This window comes from Triturus cristatus, chromosome 12, assembly GCF_964204655.1.
Source record: "Triturus cristatus chromosome 12, aTriCri1.1, whole genome shotgun sequence".
NCBI lineage: Eukaryota > Metazoa > Chordata > Amphibia > Caudata > Salamandridae > Triturus > Triturus cristatus.
The window spans coordinates 665,210,931-665,234,208 of record NC_140595.1 but is presented as its reverse complement, the minus strand read 5'-3'; the positions used below and the strand labels follow the sequence as shown (position 1 = coordinate 665,234,208).

The window sequence follows — 23,278 nt, the reverse complement described above, 5'->3', positions numbered from 1 at the left end:
GTATAATAAGGTAGCCCAGTGTTATATGGGGGCGGTAGACCTTGCAGTGGTGAAAAATGATTTTGTGAGTTTTTCACTACCAGGGCATGTCAAACTTAAAAGTACATATCCTATTTTTTAAATACACTTCACCCTGCCCAATGGGCTGTTCGTGGCTCACCATATGGGGGATGTAATAGTATTGAAAAAAGAGATGTTTGAGCCTGGCAAAAGGTTCATTTTGCTAGGTCGGAAGTGCAGTTTAAAATTGTACACCCAGGCTACAGTGGCAGGCCTGAATACATTTTTACAGTGCTACCTTAGTGGTTGGCACAATGAGTGCTGCAGCCGACTAATAGCTTGTAATTTAGAGGCTCTGGGTATGTAGGGTAACAAATGTTAGGGGCATACAAGTAAATCAAAGGTGCCAATTCGGTGTATGCTAGTTCTAACATGTTTAAAGAGGAGTGCGCAGGCACTTTACCCCTAGTTAGCATAAGTAAAGTGCACAAAGTCATACGGCCACAAAACGGGTTCAGAAAAAAAAGTAAAAAATCTGGGTGAACACCACTCAAAAGATAATCTCCAACAGGCATGCATTACAAACTTTGTAATTAACTTTCTGACAGTGATAAGAGATTTTCTGAGTGAATTGAGTAGTTTCAGAGTCCATTAGGCTTTGTCTTTAATTTGTCATATCTGTTATCAGATACAGAAGCTATTCACATCTTATGTGACAGCAAAAAAACTGTGTCAGGATGACAGTCCAAGCTAATTTATTATTCAAAACTATTTGTGGGCTTAAGTATAATTCTTTGACTAAAGAACTACCATCTTGTAATGGGAGCTGCTGTTTGGGGTGATGTTTTAAATCAAAGTATAATTGGCATTCATATTTATGAATACAAATGTTTAATATATCCTCTCCAATCTGAGTGTTAGTAGTAGCTTACATCCAGGTTAACAGGGTCTATTAACACAGTGAAACCAATTTTAAACAGGTGAGCACATATTTTAACAGCACATATGAGGAGAAAATGTTGGTCAATAAAGTACAGTTCACACTGTCACCAAATCCTTGATCTGGACACGGAGTCCTCTTTGTTAGACTACCTACAGCATTGAGACTCTACTAGACTTACAACAGCTAAATCAATTATTTATCCATAGCTCTGTTATTTGTTGGACCTTTTTGAGGGATATATTGTTCATATATGTAATGTTTCTAGTGCTTCTTCTTGGTAGTTATATTCTGAGCAATAGCAGTGTAAGGTTTACTTTTCGGTATCAGGGTTTCAAGAGGTTTGTGCTTACCAAGTTTCAGTAATTTTAAAACTTGTGCAACTCAGGATCCTGTGTAAGTACCTGATACGTAATGTGAGTTAGCATCCAAAGCTATGTGGTATTTTGTTACTCAGACTTGTTACAGAGCTTAAACTCTATGAACATGCTTTCTTTATACATAACAGCTACTGACTAAAAATATTTGACAATCAGTAGCTAATAAATTAATTAATCTACCTGGCAATTGAAACCTATTGTGAAGAGTTATAGTAATCAATACAAATAAAATATATTTTTTTAAAACAAAGGATAAAGTGAAGTGATAGGTAAGGTAATAGGATTTTAACTTGCTTAAAAAAACCTAGACATTCACAGAAAAGAGCCAAAGATAGTTACATTATGGATCTTGTATGTATAAATTCACATGTAAAATCCAAAATAAACAATGAAATTACCCAGTTATTCTTTACTGAACTAACTTTAACATAGACCCCACCATGCACTGCTTATGACCTCCCATATTAAACATTCATGACACGTTAAATGATATTACTGATGACCTCATCCATGTTGCTGCTCATCATATAGAAACAATGTAGTACTGGTGTCAAGACTCATCCAGTATGGTAAAAGTTATATGGTGCACATTTTAGTGATCGACATTTTAAGTGCAGGCAGCACTTCATTAAAGTAAGGTAGAGACTGAGCCCAACCAATGTGAGCTGCAGCTGTATGTTTCAAAGTAGGTGTGCCCTAATTCAAAGGCCTGTTAGCAAACATATGAGACAAATTAAAGCTTCTCCTTAGAATGCATTACTCATTTGTGGCTTTCCATGTACATGTAATATTAGAGTTGTCATGTAGTGCTATACAAAATTTCTACATAATCTGAGGATTTATAAAGTGCAGATATTTCCAAATGATAGAAGAAATTGAGACATCAGACATTGCTGTAGAATATATAATTTATGTATATTCTATGGTTGACTCAAAGGCAGTTGTCACAAATCATTGCAAGCATTGTTAAAATAGTCCATCATTCTGCTCATTTCGGCAAAGTGTAGCATAGTTTTCTACAACACAGAAGTATGTTCAAAGGACCAGGTAAGACCTGCCTTTTAAATGGCTAATGTTTAGAAGGGAAGACATTGATTACAAATCTGCCTGATGAGATTATTTAACAGGCACATCTTATTAAGGTAAATAACAAGAAATTGTATTTGAATAATAATCAAGGTTTAATGCATTTCTCATCTCATTAATATACAGCAAAATAGACAGATAGGGAAAGCAACAGCTGCACTATCCTCCTATACACAAGATGTAAATAATTTGTTAGATTCAGGTTGCCCACCTCTTTGGTCCACTGCCTTAGGACCATACACATCTAACACATAAAGATCATACACAGAAAGGCAACACTTCAAAATGTAAAAATTGTATATAATGTATTGGAGTCCAAGTTTTTTCACTAATACAAAATAGGTTCTTTTATTGTTGCAAGTTGAACAGCAGCAGCAATACAGCCAACGCGTATTTCGCCCGACAGCGGGCTCCCTCAGGGCTGTGAAAAGCAACATAAATGTATCAACAACAATATCTTGTGATGCCATGTGACATAGGCTTAATCAGAATTACAAAAACAACACTACAAAAAATAATTGTTATTTATAATTAATAGACAATTGAAACTACCTTCTACTGTGAATAACAGCAGAAAAAGAGAAAGGGAAGGAAAAACCAATTAAGAACCAAATAAAGTTCAATCAAATAATGAAAGAAATAAAAGTTAAGTTTTAAAACCTATATTTGAATGAGGTGGGCCGAGTGGCCATTTTTGCCTTGGGGACCCCATCCCCCAGGGCATGGCCATGACGTTGGGGACCACAGGGGAGCCCCAATGCCTCTGCGGTCCCTTCCAGCTCCCTACATCCTGCAGGAGCCGGCATTGCTTTTGGGCAAAGGGAGCTACCGACATTCAGCTCCCTTTGCCCAGAAGCAATTCTGCTTCACTTCATGGAAGCAAGAGCAGTTTTCCTGCTCTTGCTTCCATGAAGCGTAGCAGAAGTTTGCTATGGCAGGATGGGAGCAGCAAACTGCAATGTCTCGGGGGTGGGCACCCCGGGACATTGTTGGAGCTGGCCCTGGGGGGTGGCGGTGCCCAGAGCCAAGGAGGGCTCCTGGAGGGGATGTGGTGATCCCCAGGGCAGGGGGTTCACATCGGACCCCATATTCGAATAAAGTATGTCTGGGGAGGTGGTGGTCCCAGAGGTAGTGTGAAGGTGCTCAAGCCCCCACACTTAATTTTTAAAACAAGCCCTTGGGAGGTGGTGGGTCCCACGTAGCCCCCCCACATTCAATCCTTATAGCCCCAGAGATGTGGTGGTCCCCAGGGCAGCATGAGGGCAGGAGCCCCCAAGCTTTTATTTTAAATAAAAAGCTCTGGGGAGGTGGTGGTCACTTGGGGCTGCAGGGGGCAGCATGCCCCCTGCATATCATTAACATTGCCTCAGGGAGGTGGCAGTCCATGGGACCCCGCATCTTAATTAAACATGGTCCCCGGGACCTGGCCCACCTAGGGGTTTCGCCCGCGCTCGTTTTTCTTTTTCAATTTTTGGCAGCATTTGCGGACCCTAGAGGAATCCTGCCGAATTCATTTTTTTTTTTAAATGATGTTTTTGGCCCTCAGGGTCCCTGTGGGATCCCCCGAGCAGGCCTAGGGGGTCAGAGTGTTTTTACCCTGTCCCCTTTTCTTGCTTTTTAAGCTTTTTTCTTGTAATAAGGTTCAACTGAGTCACAAGATGGCTGCCAACACTTCCTGGTTGGAACTGTTGGCAGCCAATCAGTCAAACTCGAGATCGGGAAGGTTTGCGGATCCACCACGGTCACCAGATACTATTATTTCTTAATATATGAATTTCTCTGGAGCTACTGAATGGATGTACACCATTTAACCAAAAGAGTGCACTCTGGACCTAGAGCTAACTTTCTGCCAAACTTGGTGTAATTCCGTACAGGAGTTCAGGCTGTTGCTGCGACAAAAGTTTCCTTTGGAGATTAACATGGAGAAAATATGTTTTGGGACCCCTCTCTTTTCTCAGCCCCCGCTTGACGAATCACCCCGAAACGTTTAGGTCACAAGCTGACCTGGTCCGACCATTAGTTTTGAAAATTTTGTGAAGATTCATCAAACGGCACCAAAGATATTGGCAAATCAAAAAACACTTTTCCTATACAAACTAGGTCCTAACTATAACGACCTACTGGCAAATGCCAGTAGGATGGATGGAAATATATATATACATACGTCAACCCACTGGGGTTTTAATTGGTGTTACCGAGCAAAGAATGGACAGCGCACCCACTTGGGAGTATATTCAGGCACTGCATGTACCAGGAGGCCATAGTTATGGCCACGCCCACTGAGGGCGGTTGAAAAGAGTGCGTATTCACAGCGCTTCCACTCCTTCAAAGACCGAACGCTGCTGATGAAGGGATTGTCTTTTCCCAAAACGCGTCTGGCGATTTAAATTTTGGAGGTGATTTTGTGGGCAGAGGGTCTGTCTGCAAGCTGCCGAGCATTAAATATGAGAACTGAACTTTAAAACTTTCTGTGGCCTTTCTCGAATTTGGGTTCCTGTTATGGTTGGATGGATATATATAATTTTCTCTCACTCTTACTTACAGGGATTATATAGTTAGTCTGACATTTGACTTGTACAAAACCTAGGAAATTTTGCAGTTAGTTAGCTGAGCTAACTGTAACTTACGCCCCCGCAGTGCACCACATATTAAGTTACTAACAATATGGTCTGTGAATCACTGATGACATCTCAAATGACGTCATTCAGTGATTGTGAGTGTTTTTTAAAAGTTACTGAGTGTTAAACATATACTAAGGTGAGTGGCTAGGAGAGTGAGTAGGTGTGTAAGTGGTGTATAAAAGAGCGAGTGGGTATGTGAGAGACTGTGTACATGAGTGAGTGGATATGTGAGATTGTGTGAGTGAGTGGGTGTGTCAGTGAGTGTATGAGTAAGTGTGTGAGTATCTGTATGGGTGAGTGAGTTCTCAGTGGCTTTAAATGGTGAATGAGACAGTGTCTGAGTGGCTGAATGGGAGACTGAGCATGTACATAAATATCTGTATGGGTGAGTTGCAGGGTACATACGTGACTGTATGGGTGTGTGAGTGGGTGTGTCAGTGGCTATATTGGTCAGTGAGTAGGTCGATGAATGGCTGTATATGTGGGTTAGTGTTTGCGTTAGTGGCTGTATGGGTGAGTTGTGAGAGTGGCTCCATGAATCAGTGAGCTGGTTTGTGAGGGTGGATAATATCATCCGTGATGTCATTTGAGATGTCATGAGTGATGTCACTGACCATGTCATGAGTGATGTAATATGTGAGGTTGTAAGCAGAGCATTGTGGGGGGTTTAAGTTCTAGTTAGCTCCGCTAACTATAACCGCTGAATTTCTCTGGTTTTTTTATGAGTCAAATGTCAGCCTAACTATAATGTCCCTGGAACCTTTGTTTTTTTCATTGAATATCTATTGATTTTTAACTAGTAATCACATTTGTAGAGTGATGGAGAAAGGAGGGGTACCTCTGACCAGCTCTCACAAATCCCACTGTGTCACACATACTAGAGGGGACAGGAGGGCTTCTTGGCCCCTAAGGACCCTCAGCTTCCAAGAGGACTTAAGCACCCAACCAGTAGTGTGCCAGGATGTGCGTTTGCAGAATGATGGAGAAAGGTGGCATGGCCTCCGACAACCCCTCAGCAATCCCACTGTTTGGGACTTGCTGGAGGTACCAGGGTGTCTAGTTGGCCCCCAAGGACCCTCTGGAGCCAAGGGGAATTTATTCTCCAACCAAGTGTGCCAGGAGGCACGTTTGTAGAGTGGTGAACAAAGGGGTCTGGGCCTCCAGCAACTTGCCTGTCTTTTTTAAATTGTATTCTAATTTATTCAGGGAGGGGGGCCATGTGCCCCCCTCTCGCACAAATTTCATTTTAGCCCCGGGGAGTTGGCAGTCACTAGGGCACTGGGGTTGCCGAACAGCCCCCACATTTCTATTTTAAAAAAAGCCCCGGGGTGATTGGGGTCCCCGGGGGAGAATGTATGGACTGTGGCTGTCGCTGGGGCTGTGTGGGGGGGGGGTGCTGGCCCCTACATCATTTTAATGTTGTTTGCCCCAGGGAGGTGGTGGTCCTCGGAGGAGGGGTGCCGTGTGGGAGCCCGCTTGTCTTTTTAAAAAAAAAAATTGCCGCAGGTTCAACCACAATTTGGCGGCAAAATTTACTGAAAAATATCTTTAACCCAACAATATCTGGGGCCACAGGGTATTCCTTCCCTGACCCCTTTTCTTTATTTTTTACATTTTTTGTGGAATTCTTCGTCAAGCTGAGCCCCAAGATGGCTGGCAATACTTCCTGGATGAAGTGTTGGCAGCCAATCAAATTTCAGTAGGATTCCCGAATCCACTGCAAGTATTGTTGTCTCCAGATAGCTATATTTTTTTAAAACCTAATTATCTCTAAAACTACTGAATAGATTTCCATGCTTTCTGGACCAACATCTAGCTTCCAGCCAAATTTGGTGTAATTCCGTTCAGTGGATCAGGCTGTAGTCGTGTTCAAAAACGCTATGGGAAAATGCATGGGGAAAACATGTTGTGCCCTCCCTTTTTTCTCAGTCCCTATTTGTGGTTGCCTGTAGGTAGTTATAGCTAGAATCATGTTTCCTTAGGAAAAGTGTTTTTTTGACTTGCCTATATCTTTGGCGCGGTTGTACAAATCTTCATGAAATTTTCCCAAAAAGGTGTTCCAGTGAATCTTGTTACACATGGAAAGTTTCAGGGTGATTTGTGAAGTGGAGGCTGAGAAAAATGGGGTTAAAAACAAGGGTGCATTTGCAGTTTCCATAGGACCTGTCAACACGCCTACAGCCTGGACCACTGAACGGAATTAAACCAAATTTGGCACAAAGCTAGCTTTTGCTTTGCAGACTGTTATTGTTATTTGTTGTAAATTCGATCAGTAGTTGAGATAGTAAAAAACAAATATATATTTTAATGTGTGGTCGTGATTATTTTGAGAAAAAGATAAGCACAGGCAAGGAAATGCAGAACTCAGATTGGGCGTCAACACTTCAACCAGGAAGTGTTGGCAACCATCTTGGGACTCAGCTTAAACTCAGACCCACAATTTTTTTTTCAAAACAGAAAAAAGAAGAGGGTAGGAATAAATCCTATAGAGTTAGTCCTGGGATCCCAGAGGGATGCCCACCAGGCCGAAAAAGCCTTTTAAAAATAAATACAGCAAAATTGTGATATTTTTGAGTTTGCTGGAAAATGTAAAAAATAAAGCGTGAATCCCAGAGCTTCATTAGTAATCCGCCCCGGGTGGGCCAGGTTCTGGGGACATTTATAAAATAAAGGAGGGGGCGCACAGGCCGCAGTCCTTGGACTTATTAATGCCCCAGGGACTGCCACTTTACCAGTGCTTTTCTGAATAAATTAATGTAGGGGAGGACTATATGGCCTACCCCACTGCCCTGGGGACCACCACCTCTCTGGGCCACATTTAAAAAATATATTTGGGGTCCTCTTGGACCCCTTGTGCCTTGGGAGCACCACCAACCCAGGGCTAATGCATTTTTATGGAGTGGGCCTCTCTGACCCCCATGGCTCTGGTGACCCCCACCTCCCCGGAGCTATGATCAAATTGTAGTGGGGGGGACCTCAGGGATACCCTGGGCCTCTGGGACCGACACCTCCCAGGTTTTGTAGGGGGGTACATGGCCCCCTCCCGGGCCGTCCTTGGCCGTGGGGACCACCACCTCTCTGGGGCAGGCCTTACAAACTTGAAAGGAGTGGGACTGCACAACCTCCCTCCTACCAGCCATATACGGAACTAGGGACCACCCCTCCCAGTCCTACTTTGTCCTGGGTTGCCCACCCTGGGACATAGCTGTCTGGTGTGGCTTGGTGGGAGCTTTGCCGCTCCTGTCAATCCACATAAAACATACAGCAAGCAAGAGCTACCCAGCAGAAATGGCTGGGGGATGGGGTCCCCAGGACCGAAATCAGCCCAGGGAGAGGGGGCACATGGCCCGCCTCCCATAAAAGTATAAAAAATAAATTAATGAATTTAAAAAGGCCAGACCCAAGTGGATAGGGTTCCCGGTGCTGAAATCAACCTGGGAGGGGGACCATGTGGCTCCCCTTCCCCATTCCAAAAAGGCCTGTCCACGTAAGATGGTGTCTCACACGCCCACCCCAATAAAAGAAAAAAATCTAAAAAAAGAAAGTTGTCCCGGCAAGTCGCGAGAGACCTCACCCCCTTTCTCCACCACTCCGCAAAAGCACCTCCTGGCACACTACTTGTTGGGGATGAAGTCCCCTTGGATGCTTATGGTCCTTGGGGCGCCAACAAGCCCTCCTGTTACCTCCAGTAAGTCCCACACAGCTAGATTGCTGAGAGCTTTTCGGAGACCCTGCCCCCTTTATCCACTACTCTGCAAACACAACTTCTTGTAAAAAAAAAAAAAAAAAAAAAACATTAGAAATTAAATGAAAAACACAAAGGTTACAGGGTCCCGTGCTCTCCATGCCACTGGAATCAAGCCATCCTGGCTGAAGAGGGGTGAAACCCCGAAACCGGTCCTAGGATGCTTGTTTCCAGTCCAGGGAGGACTTGGCTTGGCAGTTCGGGCTGCACTGTTCCCATGAGGCACAGGGTCAAGACTGATTTGCATATGGCTGGGTTCAAACTGGAATGGCATGGTGACAAACAAACAATGGATGTAGGCCCAGATCTCTGTACTGAGGTGAATGTATGACATTGTTCTGCATTCTGTCCATCAACTGTTGTTTTTGCATTTTTCTGCTAAAGTTAATGGCAGCCATGTTGTTTTTAGGTGCACTATGGCTATGTTCTGTGTTTCCCCTTCAGATGTAGGTAAGTATTAGGTTTGATATTTTCCCCCAACTTTATTAAAGTGGCAATAGGTAGGAAATAATATTTGTAAGTTTCTGTATATTTTATAAGACTGTGCGGAGTACTGTGTTACTGCCTCAGGCATACTATGGTACCAAAAATAAATGAAAAATACATGTTAAAAAAATGTATTTACTGTTTTTAACATTTAAATATGCACAAAATGTCTACTTAGTAATGTGGTAAACCTAAAAATTACAGCGCTATCTATTATTATTTTTTTTTCCAATGAACAGTTAAACTGGCGAAAAATCTAACAATGTTTAAATACATTTCTCTACCTATTACTACTTTAATAACCTTTTAATAGGTAATGAACAACCGTAAAACCTACTACTTACTGTTATCTAACACTGTAACCCTGCCGCAGTGAAATGCAGAATGCAGCTAAACTCTGCTAAAAACTGATCATATGACCATAGGGATATGCTAAAGGTTTACGAATAATGCAGTATATAGTCATAAATATTGATGTCTTTTTTGATGGTTTATTTGCAGCCATGTGGCCTCTCCTTTTTCGCTTTCATTTTTTAGCCAACATGTGTTTCGTCATCTTATGGTATATCTGTATGACTTAATCAGTGTTGTCTAGCTCAACAGTTGTTCAAAGCCTTTCCTCTACTTAGGGTGGAAAATCCAACCCGGAGTATCCTGTTTTGTTGTTCACAGTTCCAATCAATATCAAGTATTTTTTTAAACACCAACAGTACGCACTCTGCAGTCTGCTTCTAGATTAACGTCGGTGTGAAAAATCCTTTTCGAAATTGGGAAAGTCCTCCCGGGTAGCAGTCCAAAATCCGCCTGAGCGTGTGTGCCCCATTCTGGGGTTTTGTTCTGCTAAAAAGGCATTGCTGCCTTTTACCTTTGGTACATCCATTAGACAATCACATGCTGACTTATCTGCATTTACAGAAGTATACTGTGGCACAATATGTAGCTTTAACACTATTCACAGATGCTACAAATAACCCCAGGCAGAGACCTCTGCTCCGCCCGTGGAGTGTGCGGAAATTTGCCTTATCCACGGAGAGGACAAATCTCTGCACACTCAGGAGCAGAGTTGGCCAGCTCCTGCCTCCACCCCCCTATTAAGAAGTAAGATAACAGTAATAAAAAATAAAGTTACTGTCGCCAGGCCTCGGGAGAAGAGGAGGGGTACGAGGCAACCCTCATTGATGACAGCTTTCCACCTCTCCTGCAGGGTGCTGGCGGCCCCTTTAACGCCGGCTGGCTCATCGCGGATGAAGTAACACCCCCTGTGATGTCAGCGGCAGGGAACCAATCAGCCGCGTCCATCCCCCGTAAGACGGAAGCCCGCGAGGAAGCCAGCGCGAAAGCCCATGGAGGAGAGTCAGGAGTAGCGGAGAAGGCGAGCGAGGAGAAGAGCGGAGAGCGAGAGGCGGTGGTCGGTAGCGGAGCGGAGCGAAGTACGGGTACGACGGAGGAGGTGGAGCAGTACGGAAGAGGTGACTCGGAGGTCCATACCAGCCGGGACGGAAGAGGTGCAGAGCCAGGAGGCCAACTTCACGGCATCTCGCCCCGCCACACGCCCGGAGGAGTGTGGCTGGGAAAGGTACGGGGCCGGATCCTGGGGCTACTGTCCACAAGGGGAGGGAGTTAAAGAGGGAGGATTTTTGCTTTTGAGTGGGGAGGTCACGGGGTGTCTTGAGGGGGAGGTTTGGGGTATTTTTTTTCTTTTCTCTGTGTGTTCCCAGTACCCGAAACACTCACAGAGCTTCCCCCCCCTTGATCACGTGTGTACAGTACGGTGACGGACCCCCGGTGAACCTTCACTTCCCTTTCCCCCTCAAATCCCTGACGTATCAGGATAATCACCTAACCCCTGATCTTACCTTCCCTTTTCACATTCCGCTGAGGCAAAACCCCACCAGAAACGGGACCCCGCCGAGGTGAAGATAACCGAGACGGACAAGACACCATCCTGACCAGGACACCTACTTGTGGGACTGCAACCTCCGCCTTCCACCATCTTGAGAGGGAGAAAGAAAAGAGCACATCCGGACACTGTGTTTCCAATAAAATCTCAACACTATCAATTCGTCTAGTGGCGTTCTTATCAGAGACCTGGAGGGGATAGCGCCTAGGTGACAAGTGGCGAGCCAGATAGGAGCTGTTGGATCGTGAACCCCCACCCGATACAGGATGGATGCCTTCATACACCAAATGAAGGAAAGCCAGACGAAGATGGAGTGGGCAATAGAGCGGAGTTCCTCCCAGGCTGAAGCAGATCGGGCTGTGTTCACTTCGGCCATCCAAACACAAGCCGATAACCTGGTAAAACTGGCCGAAGGACAAAATCTTCTCGTGGCCTCCCTGGGTCAGGTCAGAGCGGCCGCGCCTCCGGGAACAGTGGTCCCCCTTCAGAAGCTCATCCCAGGGGAAGATCCGTTGGCCTTCTTTCTAAATTTCGAAAGGGCCGCCCGTGCTAGTGCTTGGGCAGGAGAGAGGTGGCCCTTTTACCTTGCCCCTTTGTTAGTTGGAGAAGCACAAGCGGCCTATCAGGCCGTAAATAAAGATGGGACCGCTACCTATGCACTTGTGAAACAATATATCCTGGACCGGCTTGGAGTAGACGAAGAGACTCACCGCTTACGGTTCAGGCAGGAACGCGGGGCTCCTGGGGACATCCCCAAGACTCTTTTTTTTAAGTTGAAGGAGGCGGCTGATCTGTGGCTAAAACCCCAAGAGGCCAACATGGAGGACGTGATGAATAAGATTTATCTTGAACAGTTCCTTGAAGCCCTCCCCTACTCGAGTCAGCGCTGGTTAAAACAACACGCTGGGTTATCCTTGGAACAGGCCGTAGAGATGGCCACATCATATGCTAGAGCTCAAGGTCGACCCAACCCCAAAGAACCAGAACGGCCCCTAAAGCATGTGTCCCAAGGAAGGGGTGACCGGAAGCCGGCTAAACCCGTCCCAGAGCCCGTACGGTCCCGAGGAGCCCGGCCAGACCCTATCCCTTTCTCGGGGCCCCAATGTTATGACTGTGGGGAATGGGGACACATAGCCCGCTTTTGCAGAAAGAAGAGGGAGAAAGAGGAGGAACCCATGGATGTGAGCTATGCACCCCACTCCCTCCTGTTTGCTCAAGAAACGGGTCCCGTCTTTTATGTGAGTGTAAAGATACAGGGAAAAGGGGTACGAGCCCTATTGGATTCAGGCTGTAAGCACTCAGTAGCCAGGCAAGAGCTCATTCACCACTCCTGGGTCCTACCGGGTAAAAGGGTGGGTATCAGGTGTGTCCACGGGGAGGTTAGAGACTACCCTCTGGCTACCATCCAGCTCCAAACACCCACAGGGGCCCGCATGGATGCAATAGTAGGGGTCCTTCCACACCTTCCTGAACCTGTCATCATAGGGACCGATAACCCCTGTTTTTCCGCTATGATGCAGGAGGTGCTCAGTTCCCCGGCCTGTCGTCAGGTCTCGGTGTTGACCCCAGAACCGTGGGCTAAGGATACTCACTTCCGTACTGCCCAATTGAACGACGCCAGTCTTGTCAATGCCTGGAACAAAGCCCGGGCAGATCAGGACCAAATGGCTAGAGTCTACCCCACTTTTGTTGAACGTAATGGCCTCCTCTATCGGTTAGCTAAGGAAGACGCCCCTCTTCAGTTAATTGTTCCCTCAGACTTTAGGGATCAAATACTTTTTTTCGCCCATGCCCACCTTTTGGCGGGGCATGTTGGGGCAGAAAAAACAGGACAAGCCATTCTGCAACACTTCTTCTGGCCTGGGATATATGCTCAGATACAAAGGTATTGTCAGGAATGTCACATCTGCCAACGGCGCAATCCATATGTACCGCCTGCCGTCCCCTTGCAGCCTCTCCCCATCATAGGGAAACCGTTCGACAGACTAGGAATGGACTTGATAGGTCCCTTGCCCAAATCCAGTAGAGGACATCAATACGCCCTAGTCTTGGTGGACTATGCGACTCGCTATCCCGAGGCCTTCCCCCTTAGAGCAGCTACGTCCACGGCTATAGCTCAGCGCCTGGTGGAAGTATTTTCGAGGATGGGTTTCCCAAGGGAGGTAGTCACTGATCAGGGCACCCCGTTTGTCTCCAAACTTATGAAGCAGGTCTGTCTCCAGCTCAACATCCGACACATAAAAACATCGGTGTACCATCCCCAGACAGATGGGTTAGTTGAGCGCTATAATGGAAGCCTTAAACTAACCCTGAAAAAACTTCTGTCTGGAGACGGAAGAAACTGGGACCAACTGTTACCTTTGGCCTTGTTTGTGTTAAGGAGCCAGACCCAGTCCAGCTTGGGGGCTTCCCCATTCGAGCTCCTCTTTGGTCGGAAACCCCGAACTCTACTGGAGATAACAAAAGACAGCTGGGAGCAAGAAGGGAAACAAGAAGCAGAGGCTCTGCTTGATTACACCCGCCAGTTGCAGTCCCGACTCCATAAACTGAGGACCCTTTCCCATGAACACCTAGCCGTCGCCCAAACTAAACAAAAGCACTTTTATGATAAGGGAAAAAAATGGAGGACGCTCGATGTAGGGGACTGGGTCCTGGTGTTGTTACCCATTTCTGCTCAGAAAATGAAGAAGGAGTGGCAAGGTCCCTTCCAGGTCATTAAGAAGGTGGGTAGGACCTCTTACGTTCTACAGATATCGCGCACAAAGACCCAATTGTATCACATAAACATACTAAAAAAATGGTTAGGAAAGCCTCCGAGTACACCCCTAACTGTCTCCTTTACCGCACCTCTGGCGCATACCGTCAGGGACCTTCCTGTCAATCCCGATTTGCCCCCTCATCAAAGGGAGGCTATAGACTCTCTCCTCCTTCGGTTTTCAAGTGTATTTTTTTCGATCTACCGGGGAGAACCCACTTAGCTGAACACACTATCCCCACCCCCGTAGGGGTTACCGTCAAACAAAAACCCTATCGGATACCTGAGGCACGGCGGGCGGCCTTCCAGACAGAAGTACAACAGATGCTAAAAACCGGAGTGATCATTCCCTCTCATAGCAACTGGTGTTCCCCCGTAGTCTTGGTGCCGAAACCGGACGGAAGTATCCGGTTTTGCATAGACTTCCGTGCCGTCAATAGGGTCTCCAAGCAAGATGCTTACCCACTTCCTAGGGTCGACAAACTAGTTGAGCGCCTTGGTGAGGCCAAATACATAACCACTATCGACCTCACCAAGGGGTATTGGCAGATTCCCCTAGCTCCTGCCGACCAAGAGAAAACAGCCTTCTCGACTCCCTCAGGTCACTTCCAGTTTACTGTCCTCCCTTTTGGCCTACATGGGGCTCCGGCCACCTTTCAACGGGCCATGGATACCCTACTAAAACAACATCTTCCTTATGCTTCTGCCTACCTGGACGACATAGTTGTCTTTAGTAAAACGTGGCCAGAGCACCTCCGACATCTGGGCAGTATACTGGAAAGTATAAAAGAAGCAGGCTTCCACATCAACGCAAAGAAATCCCGGGTGGCATTTCAACAAGTGAAATATCTGGGTTTTCTGCTTGGGGACGGTAACATTAAACCTCAGGCAGACAAGGTTGCGGCGGTTCAGGCTTTGCTGTACCCCAGAACCAAAAGGGATCTTAGGGCATTTTTGGGGTTGGTAGGTTACTACAGGAGATTTATCCCCCAATTCGCCAATCTGGCTGGTCCCCTCACTGATCTCCTCCGCAAGACCCAGACTTCTCCCCGCCTACGGGCGCCTACGGCCCTGGAGTCTACTGCTTTCCAGGCTCTCAAAGATGCTCTCACCTCCTCCCCAGTGTTAGTGACCCCTGACTTTCAGAAACCCTATATCCTGCAGACGGATGCATCTGGGGTTGGGATAGGGGCAGTGCTCTCCCAAGAGGATTCGGAGGGCTGCGAGCGTCCTATTTTATACATTAGTAGGAAGCTTTTCCCCCGAGAGCAGGCTTACTCCACAGTGGAGAAGGAGTGTTTGGCCGTACGTTGGGGGGTGGAGAAATTGCGCTATTATTTGGAAGGCAGATCCTTTATCCTCTTTACGGACCATGCCCCTTTGACCTGGCTTCAGCGTAACAAAGGCCACAACGAGCGCATCCTCCGCTGGTTCTTGGCATTACAGCCTTATCGCTTTGAGGTACGACATCGGAAAGGGCTGGATCAGGGGAATGCGGACTTTCTCTCCCGATACCCCATTTCCCCCGATCGGGAAAATCCGGGGTTGGGGATGTGTCGCCAGGCCTCGGGAGAAGAGGAGGGGTACGAGGCAACCCTCATTGATGACAGCTTTCCACCTCTCCTGCAGGGTGCTGGCGGCCCCTTTAACGCCGGCTGGCTCATCGCGGACGAAGTAACACCCCCTGTGACGTCAGCGGCAGGGAACCAATCAGCCGCGTCCATCCCCCGTAAGACGGAAGCCCGCGAGGAAGCCAGCGCGAAAGCCCATGGAGGAGAGTCAGGAGTAGCGGAGAAGGCGAGCGAGGAGAAGAGCGGAGAGCGAGAGGCGGTGGTCGGTAGCGGAGCGGAGCGAAGTACGGGTACGACGGAGGAAGTGGAGCAGTACGGAAGAGGTGACTCGGAGGTCCATACCAGCCGGGACGGAAGAGGTGCAGAGCCAGGAGGCCAACTTCACGGCATCTTGCCCCGCCACACGCCCGGAGGAGTGTGGCTGGGAAAGGTACGGGGCCGGATCCTGGGGCTACTGTCCACAAGGGGAGGGAGTTAAAGAGGGAGGATTTTTGCTTTTGTGTGGGGAGGTCACGGGGTGTCTTGAGGGGGAGGTTTGGGGTATTTTTTTTCTTTTCTCTGTGTGTTCCCAGTACCCGAAACACTCACAGAGCTTCCCCCCCCTTGATCACGTGTGTACAGTACGGTGACGGACCCCCGGTGAACCTTCACTTCCCTTTCCCCCTCAAATCCCTGACGTATCAGGATAATCACCTAACCCCTGATCTTACCTTCCCTTTTCACATTCCGCTGAGGCAAAACCCCACCAGAAACGGGACCCCGCCGAGGTGAAGATAACCGAGACGGACAAGACACCATCCTGACCAGGACACCTACTTGTGGGACTGCAACCTCCGCCTTCCACCATCTTGAGAGGGAGAAAGAAAAGAGCACATCCGGACACTGTGTTTCCAATAAAATCTCAACACTATCAATTCGTCTAGTGGCGTTCTTATCAGAGACCTGGAGGGGATAGCGCCTAGGTGACAGTTACTTTGTCACTGCACCGTACGCCCCTCACCTCTACTCCACTGTACGCTGTTCCACTCTATGCAATTCCACTTTACAACACTATAGGCTACAATATTGTACTCTCTGCTACTCCACTGCTGCCACTTCTCTGTACACCACTGCACTGTATGGTATTCCACTGTATGCCACTCCACTGTAAGCCAGTCTATGACAATCCACTGTATGCTATTACACTGTACACTCCTCCATTCTATGCCACTCAACTCTGTTATTTGACTGTACCGCAGTCCACACTACACCACTCCACTGTACACAATTCCATTGTACGGTACTCCACTGTACGCCACTGCACTCTATGCTAATCCATTGTACCCTGTTCCAATCTGTGCCACTCAGGTGTATGCCACTATAGTGTACATCACTCCACTGTATGCCACTCCACTCCTCAACACGCTATTCCACTCTACACCACTATATTCTACACTATTCTACTGTGTCACTACACTGCACCTCACTCCACTGAACACTGCTCCACTCAACGCCACTGCGGCCTACTTTACATAACTGTACACTACTCCACTCTACGCTACTCCACTTTATGCTGTTTCCCTGTACACCACGCCACATAGCTGCACTTGAGTCTACACAACTCCACTGTACACAACTCAGCTGTACGCCAATCTATTTTACGCTAGTCCACTTTCTGAAACTCCACTTTATGCCACTCCACTATTTCAAACTGCCCTCCTCCACTCCAATATACATGACGTGACGGTACGCTGCTCAATTTTCGCTATTTCACTCTACAGCAGTGTGCTCTATGCCACTCAAATCTGTGCTATTCCACTGTATGGCACTCAAATCTGCTGTTCCGTTGTATGACACTCCAGTCAGTGCCACTCCACTGTCGGCTATGTAGAATTTATGCACCACATTCAATTTACTGTGTTTGTGCACCTCGGTACACATTGTCCTTGCATCAATCACCACACTACATTAACTATAACTCACCACCCTACCATGCACTCTTATGAGAAATGTAATTTTTTAGGTCATAAGTCTTATTATAACTGTTATGATTTCACATGCTGTAAGTTATATAATACACAAGGGTATAATGCAGTGTGGTGACTGATGTGAGAAGAATGTGTACAGAGGTGTGCAACGCATAATAAATTGAAAGTTGTACATAAATTCTAAACGTAAGTTCCATCTAGTGGTACATACAATTAAAATATAAGCTATATGGTAACTTTTATTTCGCCTGTTTGTATAGGTTGAGTTGGGTTGGTTTATAAAGAATACAATGTTTTCCTAACCATAACTTAGTTTTAACCTTTGCTTTTTTCATTGTGTGTGTGTGTGTGTGTGTGTGTGTGTGTGTGTGCGCGTGTGTGTGTGTGTGTGTGTGTGTGTGTGTGTGTTTGTGTATTTGTGTGTGTATGCATGTGTATGTTTATATATGTATGTATGTATATATGTGTTAAACTGGCAAGTTGTGAGGCACTGAACATCAAAACATAGTTTGGAAAGTAGCAATAGTACTGTTACAAGACCATAAGATCACACACGTTAAGCGATGATGATTTTGTATTTCAGATGAGAAGTATAAAATTGTGTTGATGCAAATGTGCACTTTACACAGGACCAGTCTTTAACTCAATATTGCCCTGTTGTTGTTCCAATGTTTATAGGAAATGACCCTTGAAGAGAAAATGATAATTGTTGATTTGGACAAATGTGATTTCACAGAAATGTTTACCTACTACAAGGGCAAGATGGAAGAAAAGAAAAATATAACCAAAGAACAAAAATTGGTGATGTATTTTAATGACTTAATTTCATGCACTATTTGCTGATGAAGTATTTCCATTTTGTTGTGCTGTAATTACAACTCTTACTATTACCTCCACATTAATAGTACTCAGTTTATCAGCCTTAAAAGCAGGGCTGGATTGGGAACTGAAGCCAGCCCTGGCAAACTGCTCGGCCGGCCCCACTGGAGGGGGTAAGAAGGGTGCGGCCGTGCTGTTTGCAAGGCCCGATTTTGTTACAGGGGGCCTATACTGCCGGCCCCTGGTACCAAAAATGGCCCCAAGGGGCCCAAAACTGGCCCCCACCCTGGCGGTCCACCAGGGAAATGCCCGGTGCCTCCGGCCAGTCCAGCCCTGCTTAGAAGATATGGAAGACTGACTTCGCTCTGCTGCATCTCAAAGCTGTGATATTCTGGTCATACAGATGTTAGCGGCAAAAACTTAACTGTCTTCACCAGCCAGTAAAATATACTACAAAACTGATTTCATTCTAGACCAAAACAAGCATCTATGTAATTTGTTACTGAGCTTGCTTTGGTACTGAGGAGGCCTTCTTAACATAAGCATATTGTTAGTGTGTGCATACCCTGGAGTGTCTCTTGCAGACATTAACAGATAACAGACTTCTTTTGTTATTTGGCACAATTTATTATAGTCGGAAGGATAAACGCCTGGCAGTATCTGTTGGGATTTTAACCTGTGATCAGAGGAGGTATGCATGTGAATTAATGGAAAATGAAAACTGAGAAACCACATTGGAGAAAACCAAATCAAGGAAAACCAGCTTTAAGAAAAAGCATTTTTAAGGAAATACAAATGAATCGAAATTTAAAAGGAAACATTGTAAAGGAGGGATCATTTTAATGAAAAAGGAAAATTAAATTAAACTTGGGTACAGTTTAGGACTAGTGAGAGCAATCTTTAGGGGTGAGTAGGGGTCTTTAGGGTTCAGTAAAGGGTGAAGTTCAGGCACAGAATGGTGTTGTTAGGATTCAGGGATTAGTGGAGTTCAGGGTTGGTGAGGTGTTTGAGGGTTCAGGAATGGATCTGATGTAGGTCTATTGAGAATTTTTAGAGTTTATGGATGGCCTGAGTTTAGGGCTGTTAAGAGGTATTAAGGTTCAGTGATGGGTAGAGGTTAGGAGTGGTGGAGAGGTCTAAGGAATCCGAACTCTTCGGAGTTTAGGGTGGTGAGTGGTTTTAAAGATTCAGGGATGGGGCAATTTAGATGAAGAAATTAGTTTTTAGTGTTAAGGAATGGGCGGAGTTTAAGGATAAAGCGGGGCTTTAGGGTTCAGGGTTGAGTTGAGTGTAGGAGTAGAATTGCATTTTAGGGCTCAGGTATAGGTGTAATTTAGGGATCAAGGATGCATGCAAAAGACATTTACAATGCACACAAACACCCCGCATGCTTTAACATTGCGATTGTTTCCCCGAAGTAACCCCCACACTAATACACTACCCTACATAACACACACTTCACAACACTATCATACAGTACAAAACAATACATTTCCCTAAGCCCTAACCACTAAATCCTTAATTACTACCTTACACTACGACTCCCTGACCCGACCCCAAGCCCTAAAACAGTACCCTACACAGCCCTAAGCACTAAACCCTAATACACTACCCTACAGTAAGACCGCCTGACACTACCCTAAATCCTAACACACTGTCATACACTACGACCACCAGACACTGCCCTAAACAGTACACTCTAAGCACAATCCCCCTTACCTCTCTCTCCTCGCATCATCCCGTTGGTCCTCCGCCTCTTTCCCGGTGCTGGTCCGTGCAGCCCGCCTTGCGTCCATTACACCACATGTGTTTTAAAACCGTATGCGTTTTAAATGCGCATGCAATGTAATGGTACGCGGCGTAATGGTTAACGTCGCTTGTGTTGTAACGCTTGCGATGTAAACGGTTGCGACGTAACCCATGCGTTGTTCTGGATGTTCGCTGGGTAGAGTTTAGGGGTAGAAATGGCTCTTAGGGTTCATGGATCGGTGTCGGTTAGGCATGGTGCTGGGTTTTCAGGGGACAGGAATTAATGTTTAGGTGTTGTGGGGTCAGGGATAGACTGTGTTTGGGAGTGGTGAGGTGTCATTGAATTTAAAGTATCCAAAGTAATTGTATGACAATGTAAAAGATATAAATGTGAAATAATGTCCCATGACTTAAAGCACTGAAATAAATAGTTCAGACAAAACTGTATCTGAAAGCATGGCATTTCTCTTGAAAAAACACAGCTATAAGTTCTAAACAAGGCTCTGTCAACAAATACTAAAAGAAAAGCTGTGCTTGCTTTACAGTACACTATCCCTCAATCTTCCTCAAGAATTAATGTGCACAAATAAGTGTCTTTCTAAGGCTTCAGCAATGTCAGTTTCTCCTTCCCTATCTTTGATTCTCTTTACATATTTACATAATCTTTTTTAAAAATGTGCAGAAGTGTGTTGATGCACTGTAGAAGGATTATACTGCTACAGTGGTAAAGCCTTCTTTGGAAGACACACAAGAGTGATTCGATAATCAAGTGGCACACTGCATCTTCTTTAATAAGTCATTAATCGCTGTCATGTTAGGGTTCTTAAATGGTTGGCTTAATTTATCTGCCATGTGTTAAAAGATGCTCTGAATTCCTCTCATCAGTAATGGCAGGTCGTGGGTTTGTTCCCTCAGTAACCACATCATAAGACTTGTAGGTATATACCAGTAGGAAATATATATGAATTTCTAAGTTTTTGAAAATTTTATTTCCTAACTGTAACATTCCTGTAACCTTGTTTCTTTTCAGTGAATTTCGAAGGCTTTTTTTAACATGAAGTAAGATGCTCATTGCAATGCACAATGGGGGTGGGATTAAACGCAGGGCCTGGCATTGTGCTGCCCCCACCCAAGCTTGTGGCTCCTGCCCCCTCCTCCTTGCCATCCATTGTCCATGACCCTGCTCCCTCATTACAGCCATGTGTAGCCGTTGTTCTACCACTGCCCTTCCTGCCTGCCCTAAACAGTTAGCTTGCTATCCCATCCACCTCCTCCCTTCCCTCTGTTGTATGAGTCCATGCATCAGCCCCCTCCCTCCTGCACTTCATGGTCTGATGTGCTGCCACTGCCTTCCATTTAGCTCAATGTCCCTGCCCACTCCTCCTGCCCTCTGTTCCCCAATTCAAAGCAGCAGCATTGTCCTTTCGCTTAGCCTCTGTGCTGATCTTGAAGCCCTTACTCTCCTTCCCCCTGCCCTCCAATGTCTGTGTGTATGCCTCCTTTCTGCCCAAGATACTCTGAGTAATCTGTTGAAATACCACTGCCCTGCCCACCTGCCTAGCATGGTCAGATGTCTGCCACCTGTCCCTGACACCTCCTCCCTGCCTGTCAAAGTTCCATGCCCCTACCCCCTCCCACCTGTCCTCCATGGTCCATTTTCCTGCCTCTCCCTTCTGCCCTCCATGCTCTGTGCTGCAACTGCTCCTCCTGTCTGCCCTGCATGATCTGTTGTGAAGTCCCTTCACCTGCCCTCTCTTTACTCTGTTCAGCCCCTATCCCTCCCTTCTGTCCTCCATAGACATTTGTGAATGCCCCTGCTCTCCTCCATCTTGCCCTTCATGGCTGTTGTGCTGCCACTAACCCTTCCGCCAGCCATGCATGGTATTCTATGCTGCCACTGCCCCTCCCACCTGCCCTGTGTGGTCTGCTTGCTTTCCCAACCCCCTCCTGTCTTCCCCCGTTGTCTCTGTGTATACCATTGTAGTCTCACTGTTGTCCTCAATGGTGTGTTGTGCTTCCCGTGCGCAACCCACCTGCCCTCCATGGTCAGTTTGCTGCTCCAGCCCCCTTGCCACCTGCCCTCTGTTTTCCATGTGCAGACCCTATCACCTCACTCCTGCCTTGTTTGGTCCACTGTCGTTCCTCTGCCCCTGCCTCCTGCCCTTCATGGTCCGTTTTGCTGCAACTGTCCCTCCTGTCTGTCTACTATTATCAGCTTGCTACCCTTGCCTCTTTCGCTTCTGCTCTCTTATCCATGTGTATGGCCCTGTTCCCTCCCTGTTGCTTTCTACGGTCGGTTTGATGCACTGCCACCCGCTTGTTCTGTGTGATGTATTGTGCAGCTGCAACCCCGATGCCTGCCTTGTACGGTCAATTTGATGCCCCTGCCCATCTCCCTCCTGCCCTCTCTTACTCAAGTCCATGTCCCTATCCCATTCCTCCTGCCCTCTGTAATCCAATTTGCCAAACTTGCTAACATTTTGAACTTGGTAAGGGGGAGATTTTGGCAAAAACATCGGGAATGGATATTCCCCATCAACTTAAATTGAAAAAGAGGAGATTTTAGGCAGGAGACAAATACAATAAAGGCCTTTTGGGCTTAAAAACATCAGGAGTCTAGTGCCTTAATTGGGTCTATTGGCATGTATGTTTGTCCTGCCTTCCTTCTTCCATCGATGGTCTTTTTATATTGTCACAGCTTCTCTTGCCTTTACTGCAATGTTGGTTTGTGGCCCCTGCCCCCTTTTTTCTGCCCTCCATGGTCTGTTGTGTTGCCACTGCCCCTCCTACCTGCACAGCGTGTCAACTTGTTGCCTCTGCAACCTCCTCCATGAGAGGATCTTATTCCCATAGAAGTTATGGTTAGTGCTCTAAACAACTAAAATGAGGACCTCTTTTCTGATTTCTTAAATAGCAACAAACCACTTTCAAATAAATTGATGTCTTTGTATTTTGTTATCCAGTTGATTACTTGATTCTACATTACACTTAAGGGAGAAGATGTGGCGTTACAGCCTGAGCTGCAGAATTTGTGACTGGGGAACCAGGTTCAAGTCTCGGCATCAGCTTGACATCCTGTGATTTTAGGCAACTCACTTATTCTGCCCATGCCTAAAACCAAAATTAATGTGTCCTTGTGTAATCTAACTGATGCTCATGTAAATCACTCCTATACCTTTGGGTCAAGTCTGCACTTTATAAAACTGCATAAAATAATAGTGTTTTGCACAGTTCTGTCATTGGCTACACTGGGCTACAT

At 46.2% G+C, this 23,278-nt stretch overlaps 1 protein-coding gene across 4 annotated transcripts in view; it reads left to right on the top strand.

The window, feature by feature from the left end:
* LOC146780067 (DNA topoisomerase I, mitochondrial-like) overlaps positions 1-23,278 on the top strand; it is a 1,246,550-nt gene that overhangs the window by 858,566 nt on the left and 364,706 nt on the right. For 3 of the 4 annotated variants that reach the window (XR_014972079.1, XM_085637970.1, XM_085637971.1), the window contains exon 17: positions 18,130-18,252. The exons of the other annotated variant lie outside the window; for it this stretch is intronic. Coding sequence is in view for 2 of the 3 variants with exons in the window: in XM_085637970.1 (XP_085494096.1) it covers positions 18,130-18,252 (123 nt within the window). In the remaining variant the exon portion in view is untranslated. The remainder of the gene's footprint in view (positions 1-18,129; positions 18,253-23,278) is intronic. 4 annotated transcript variants of the gene reach the window in all.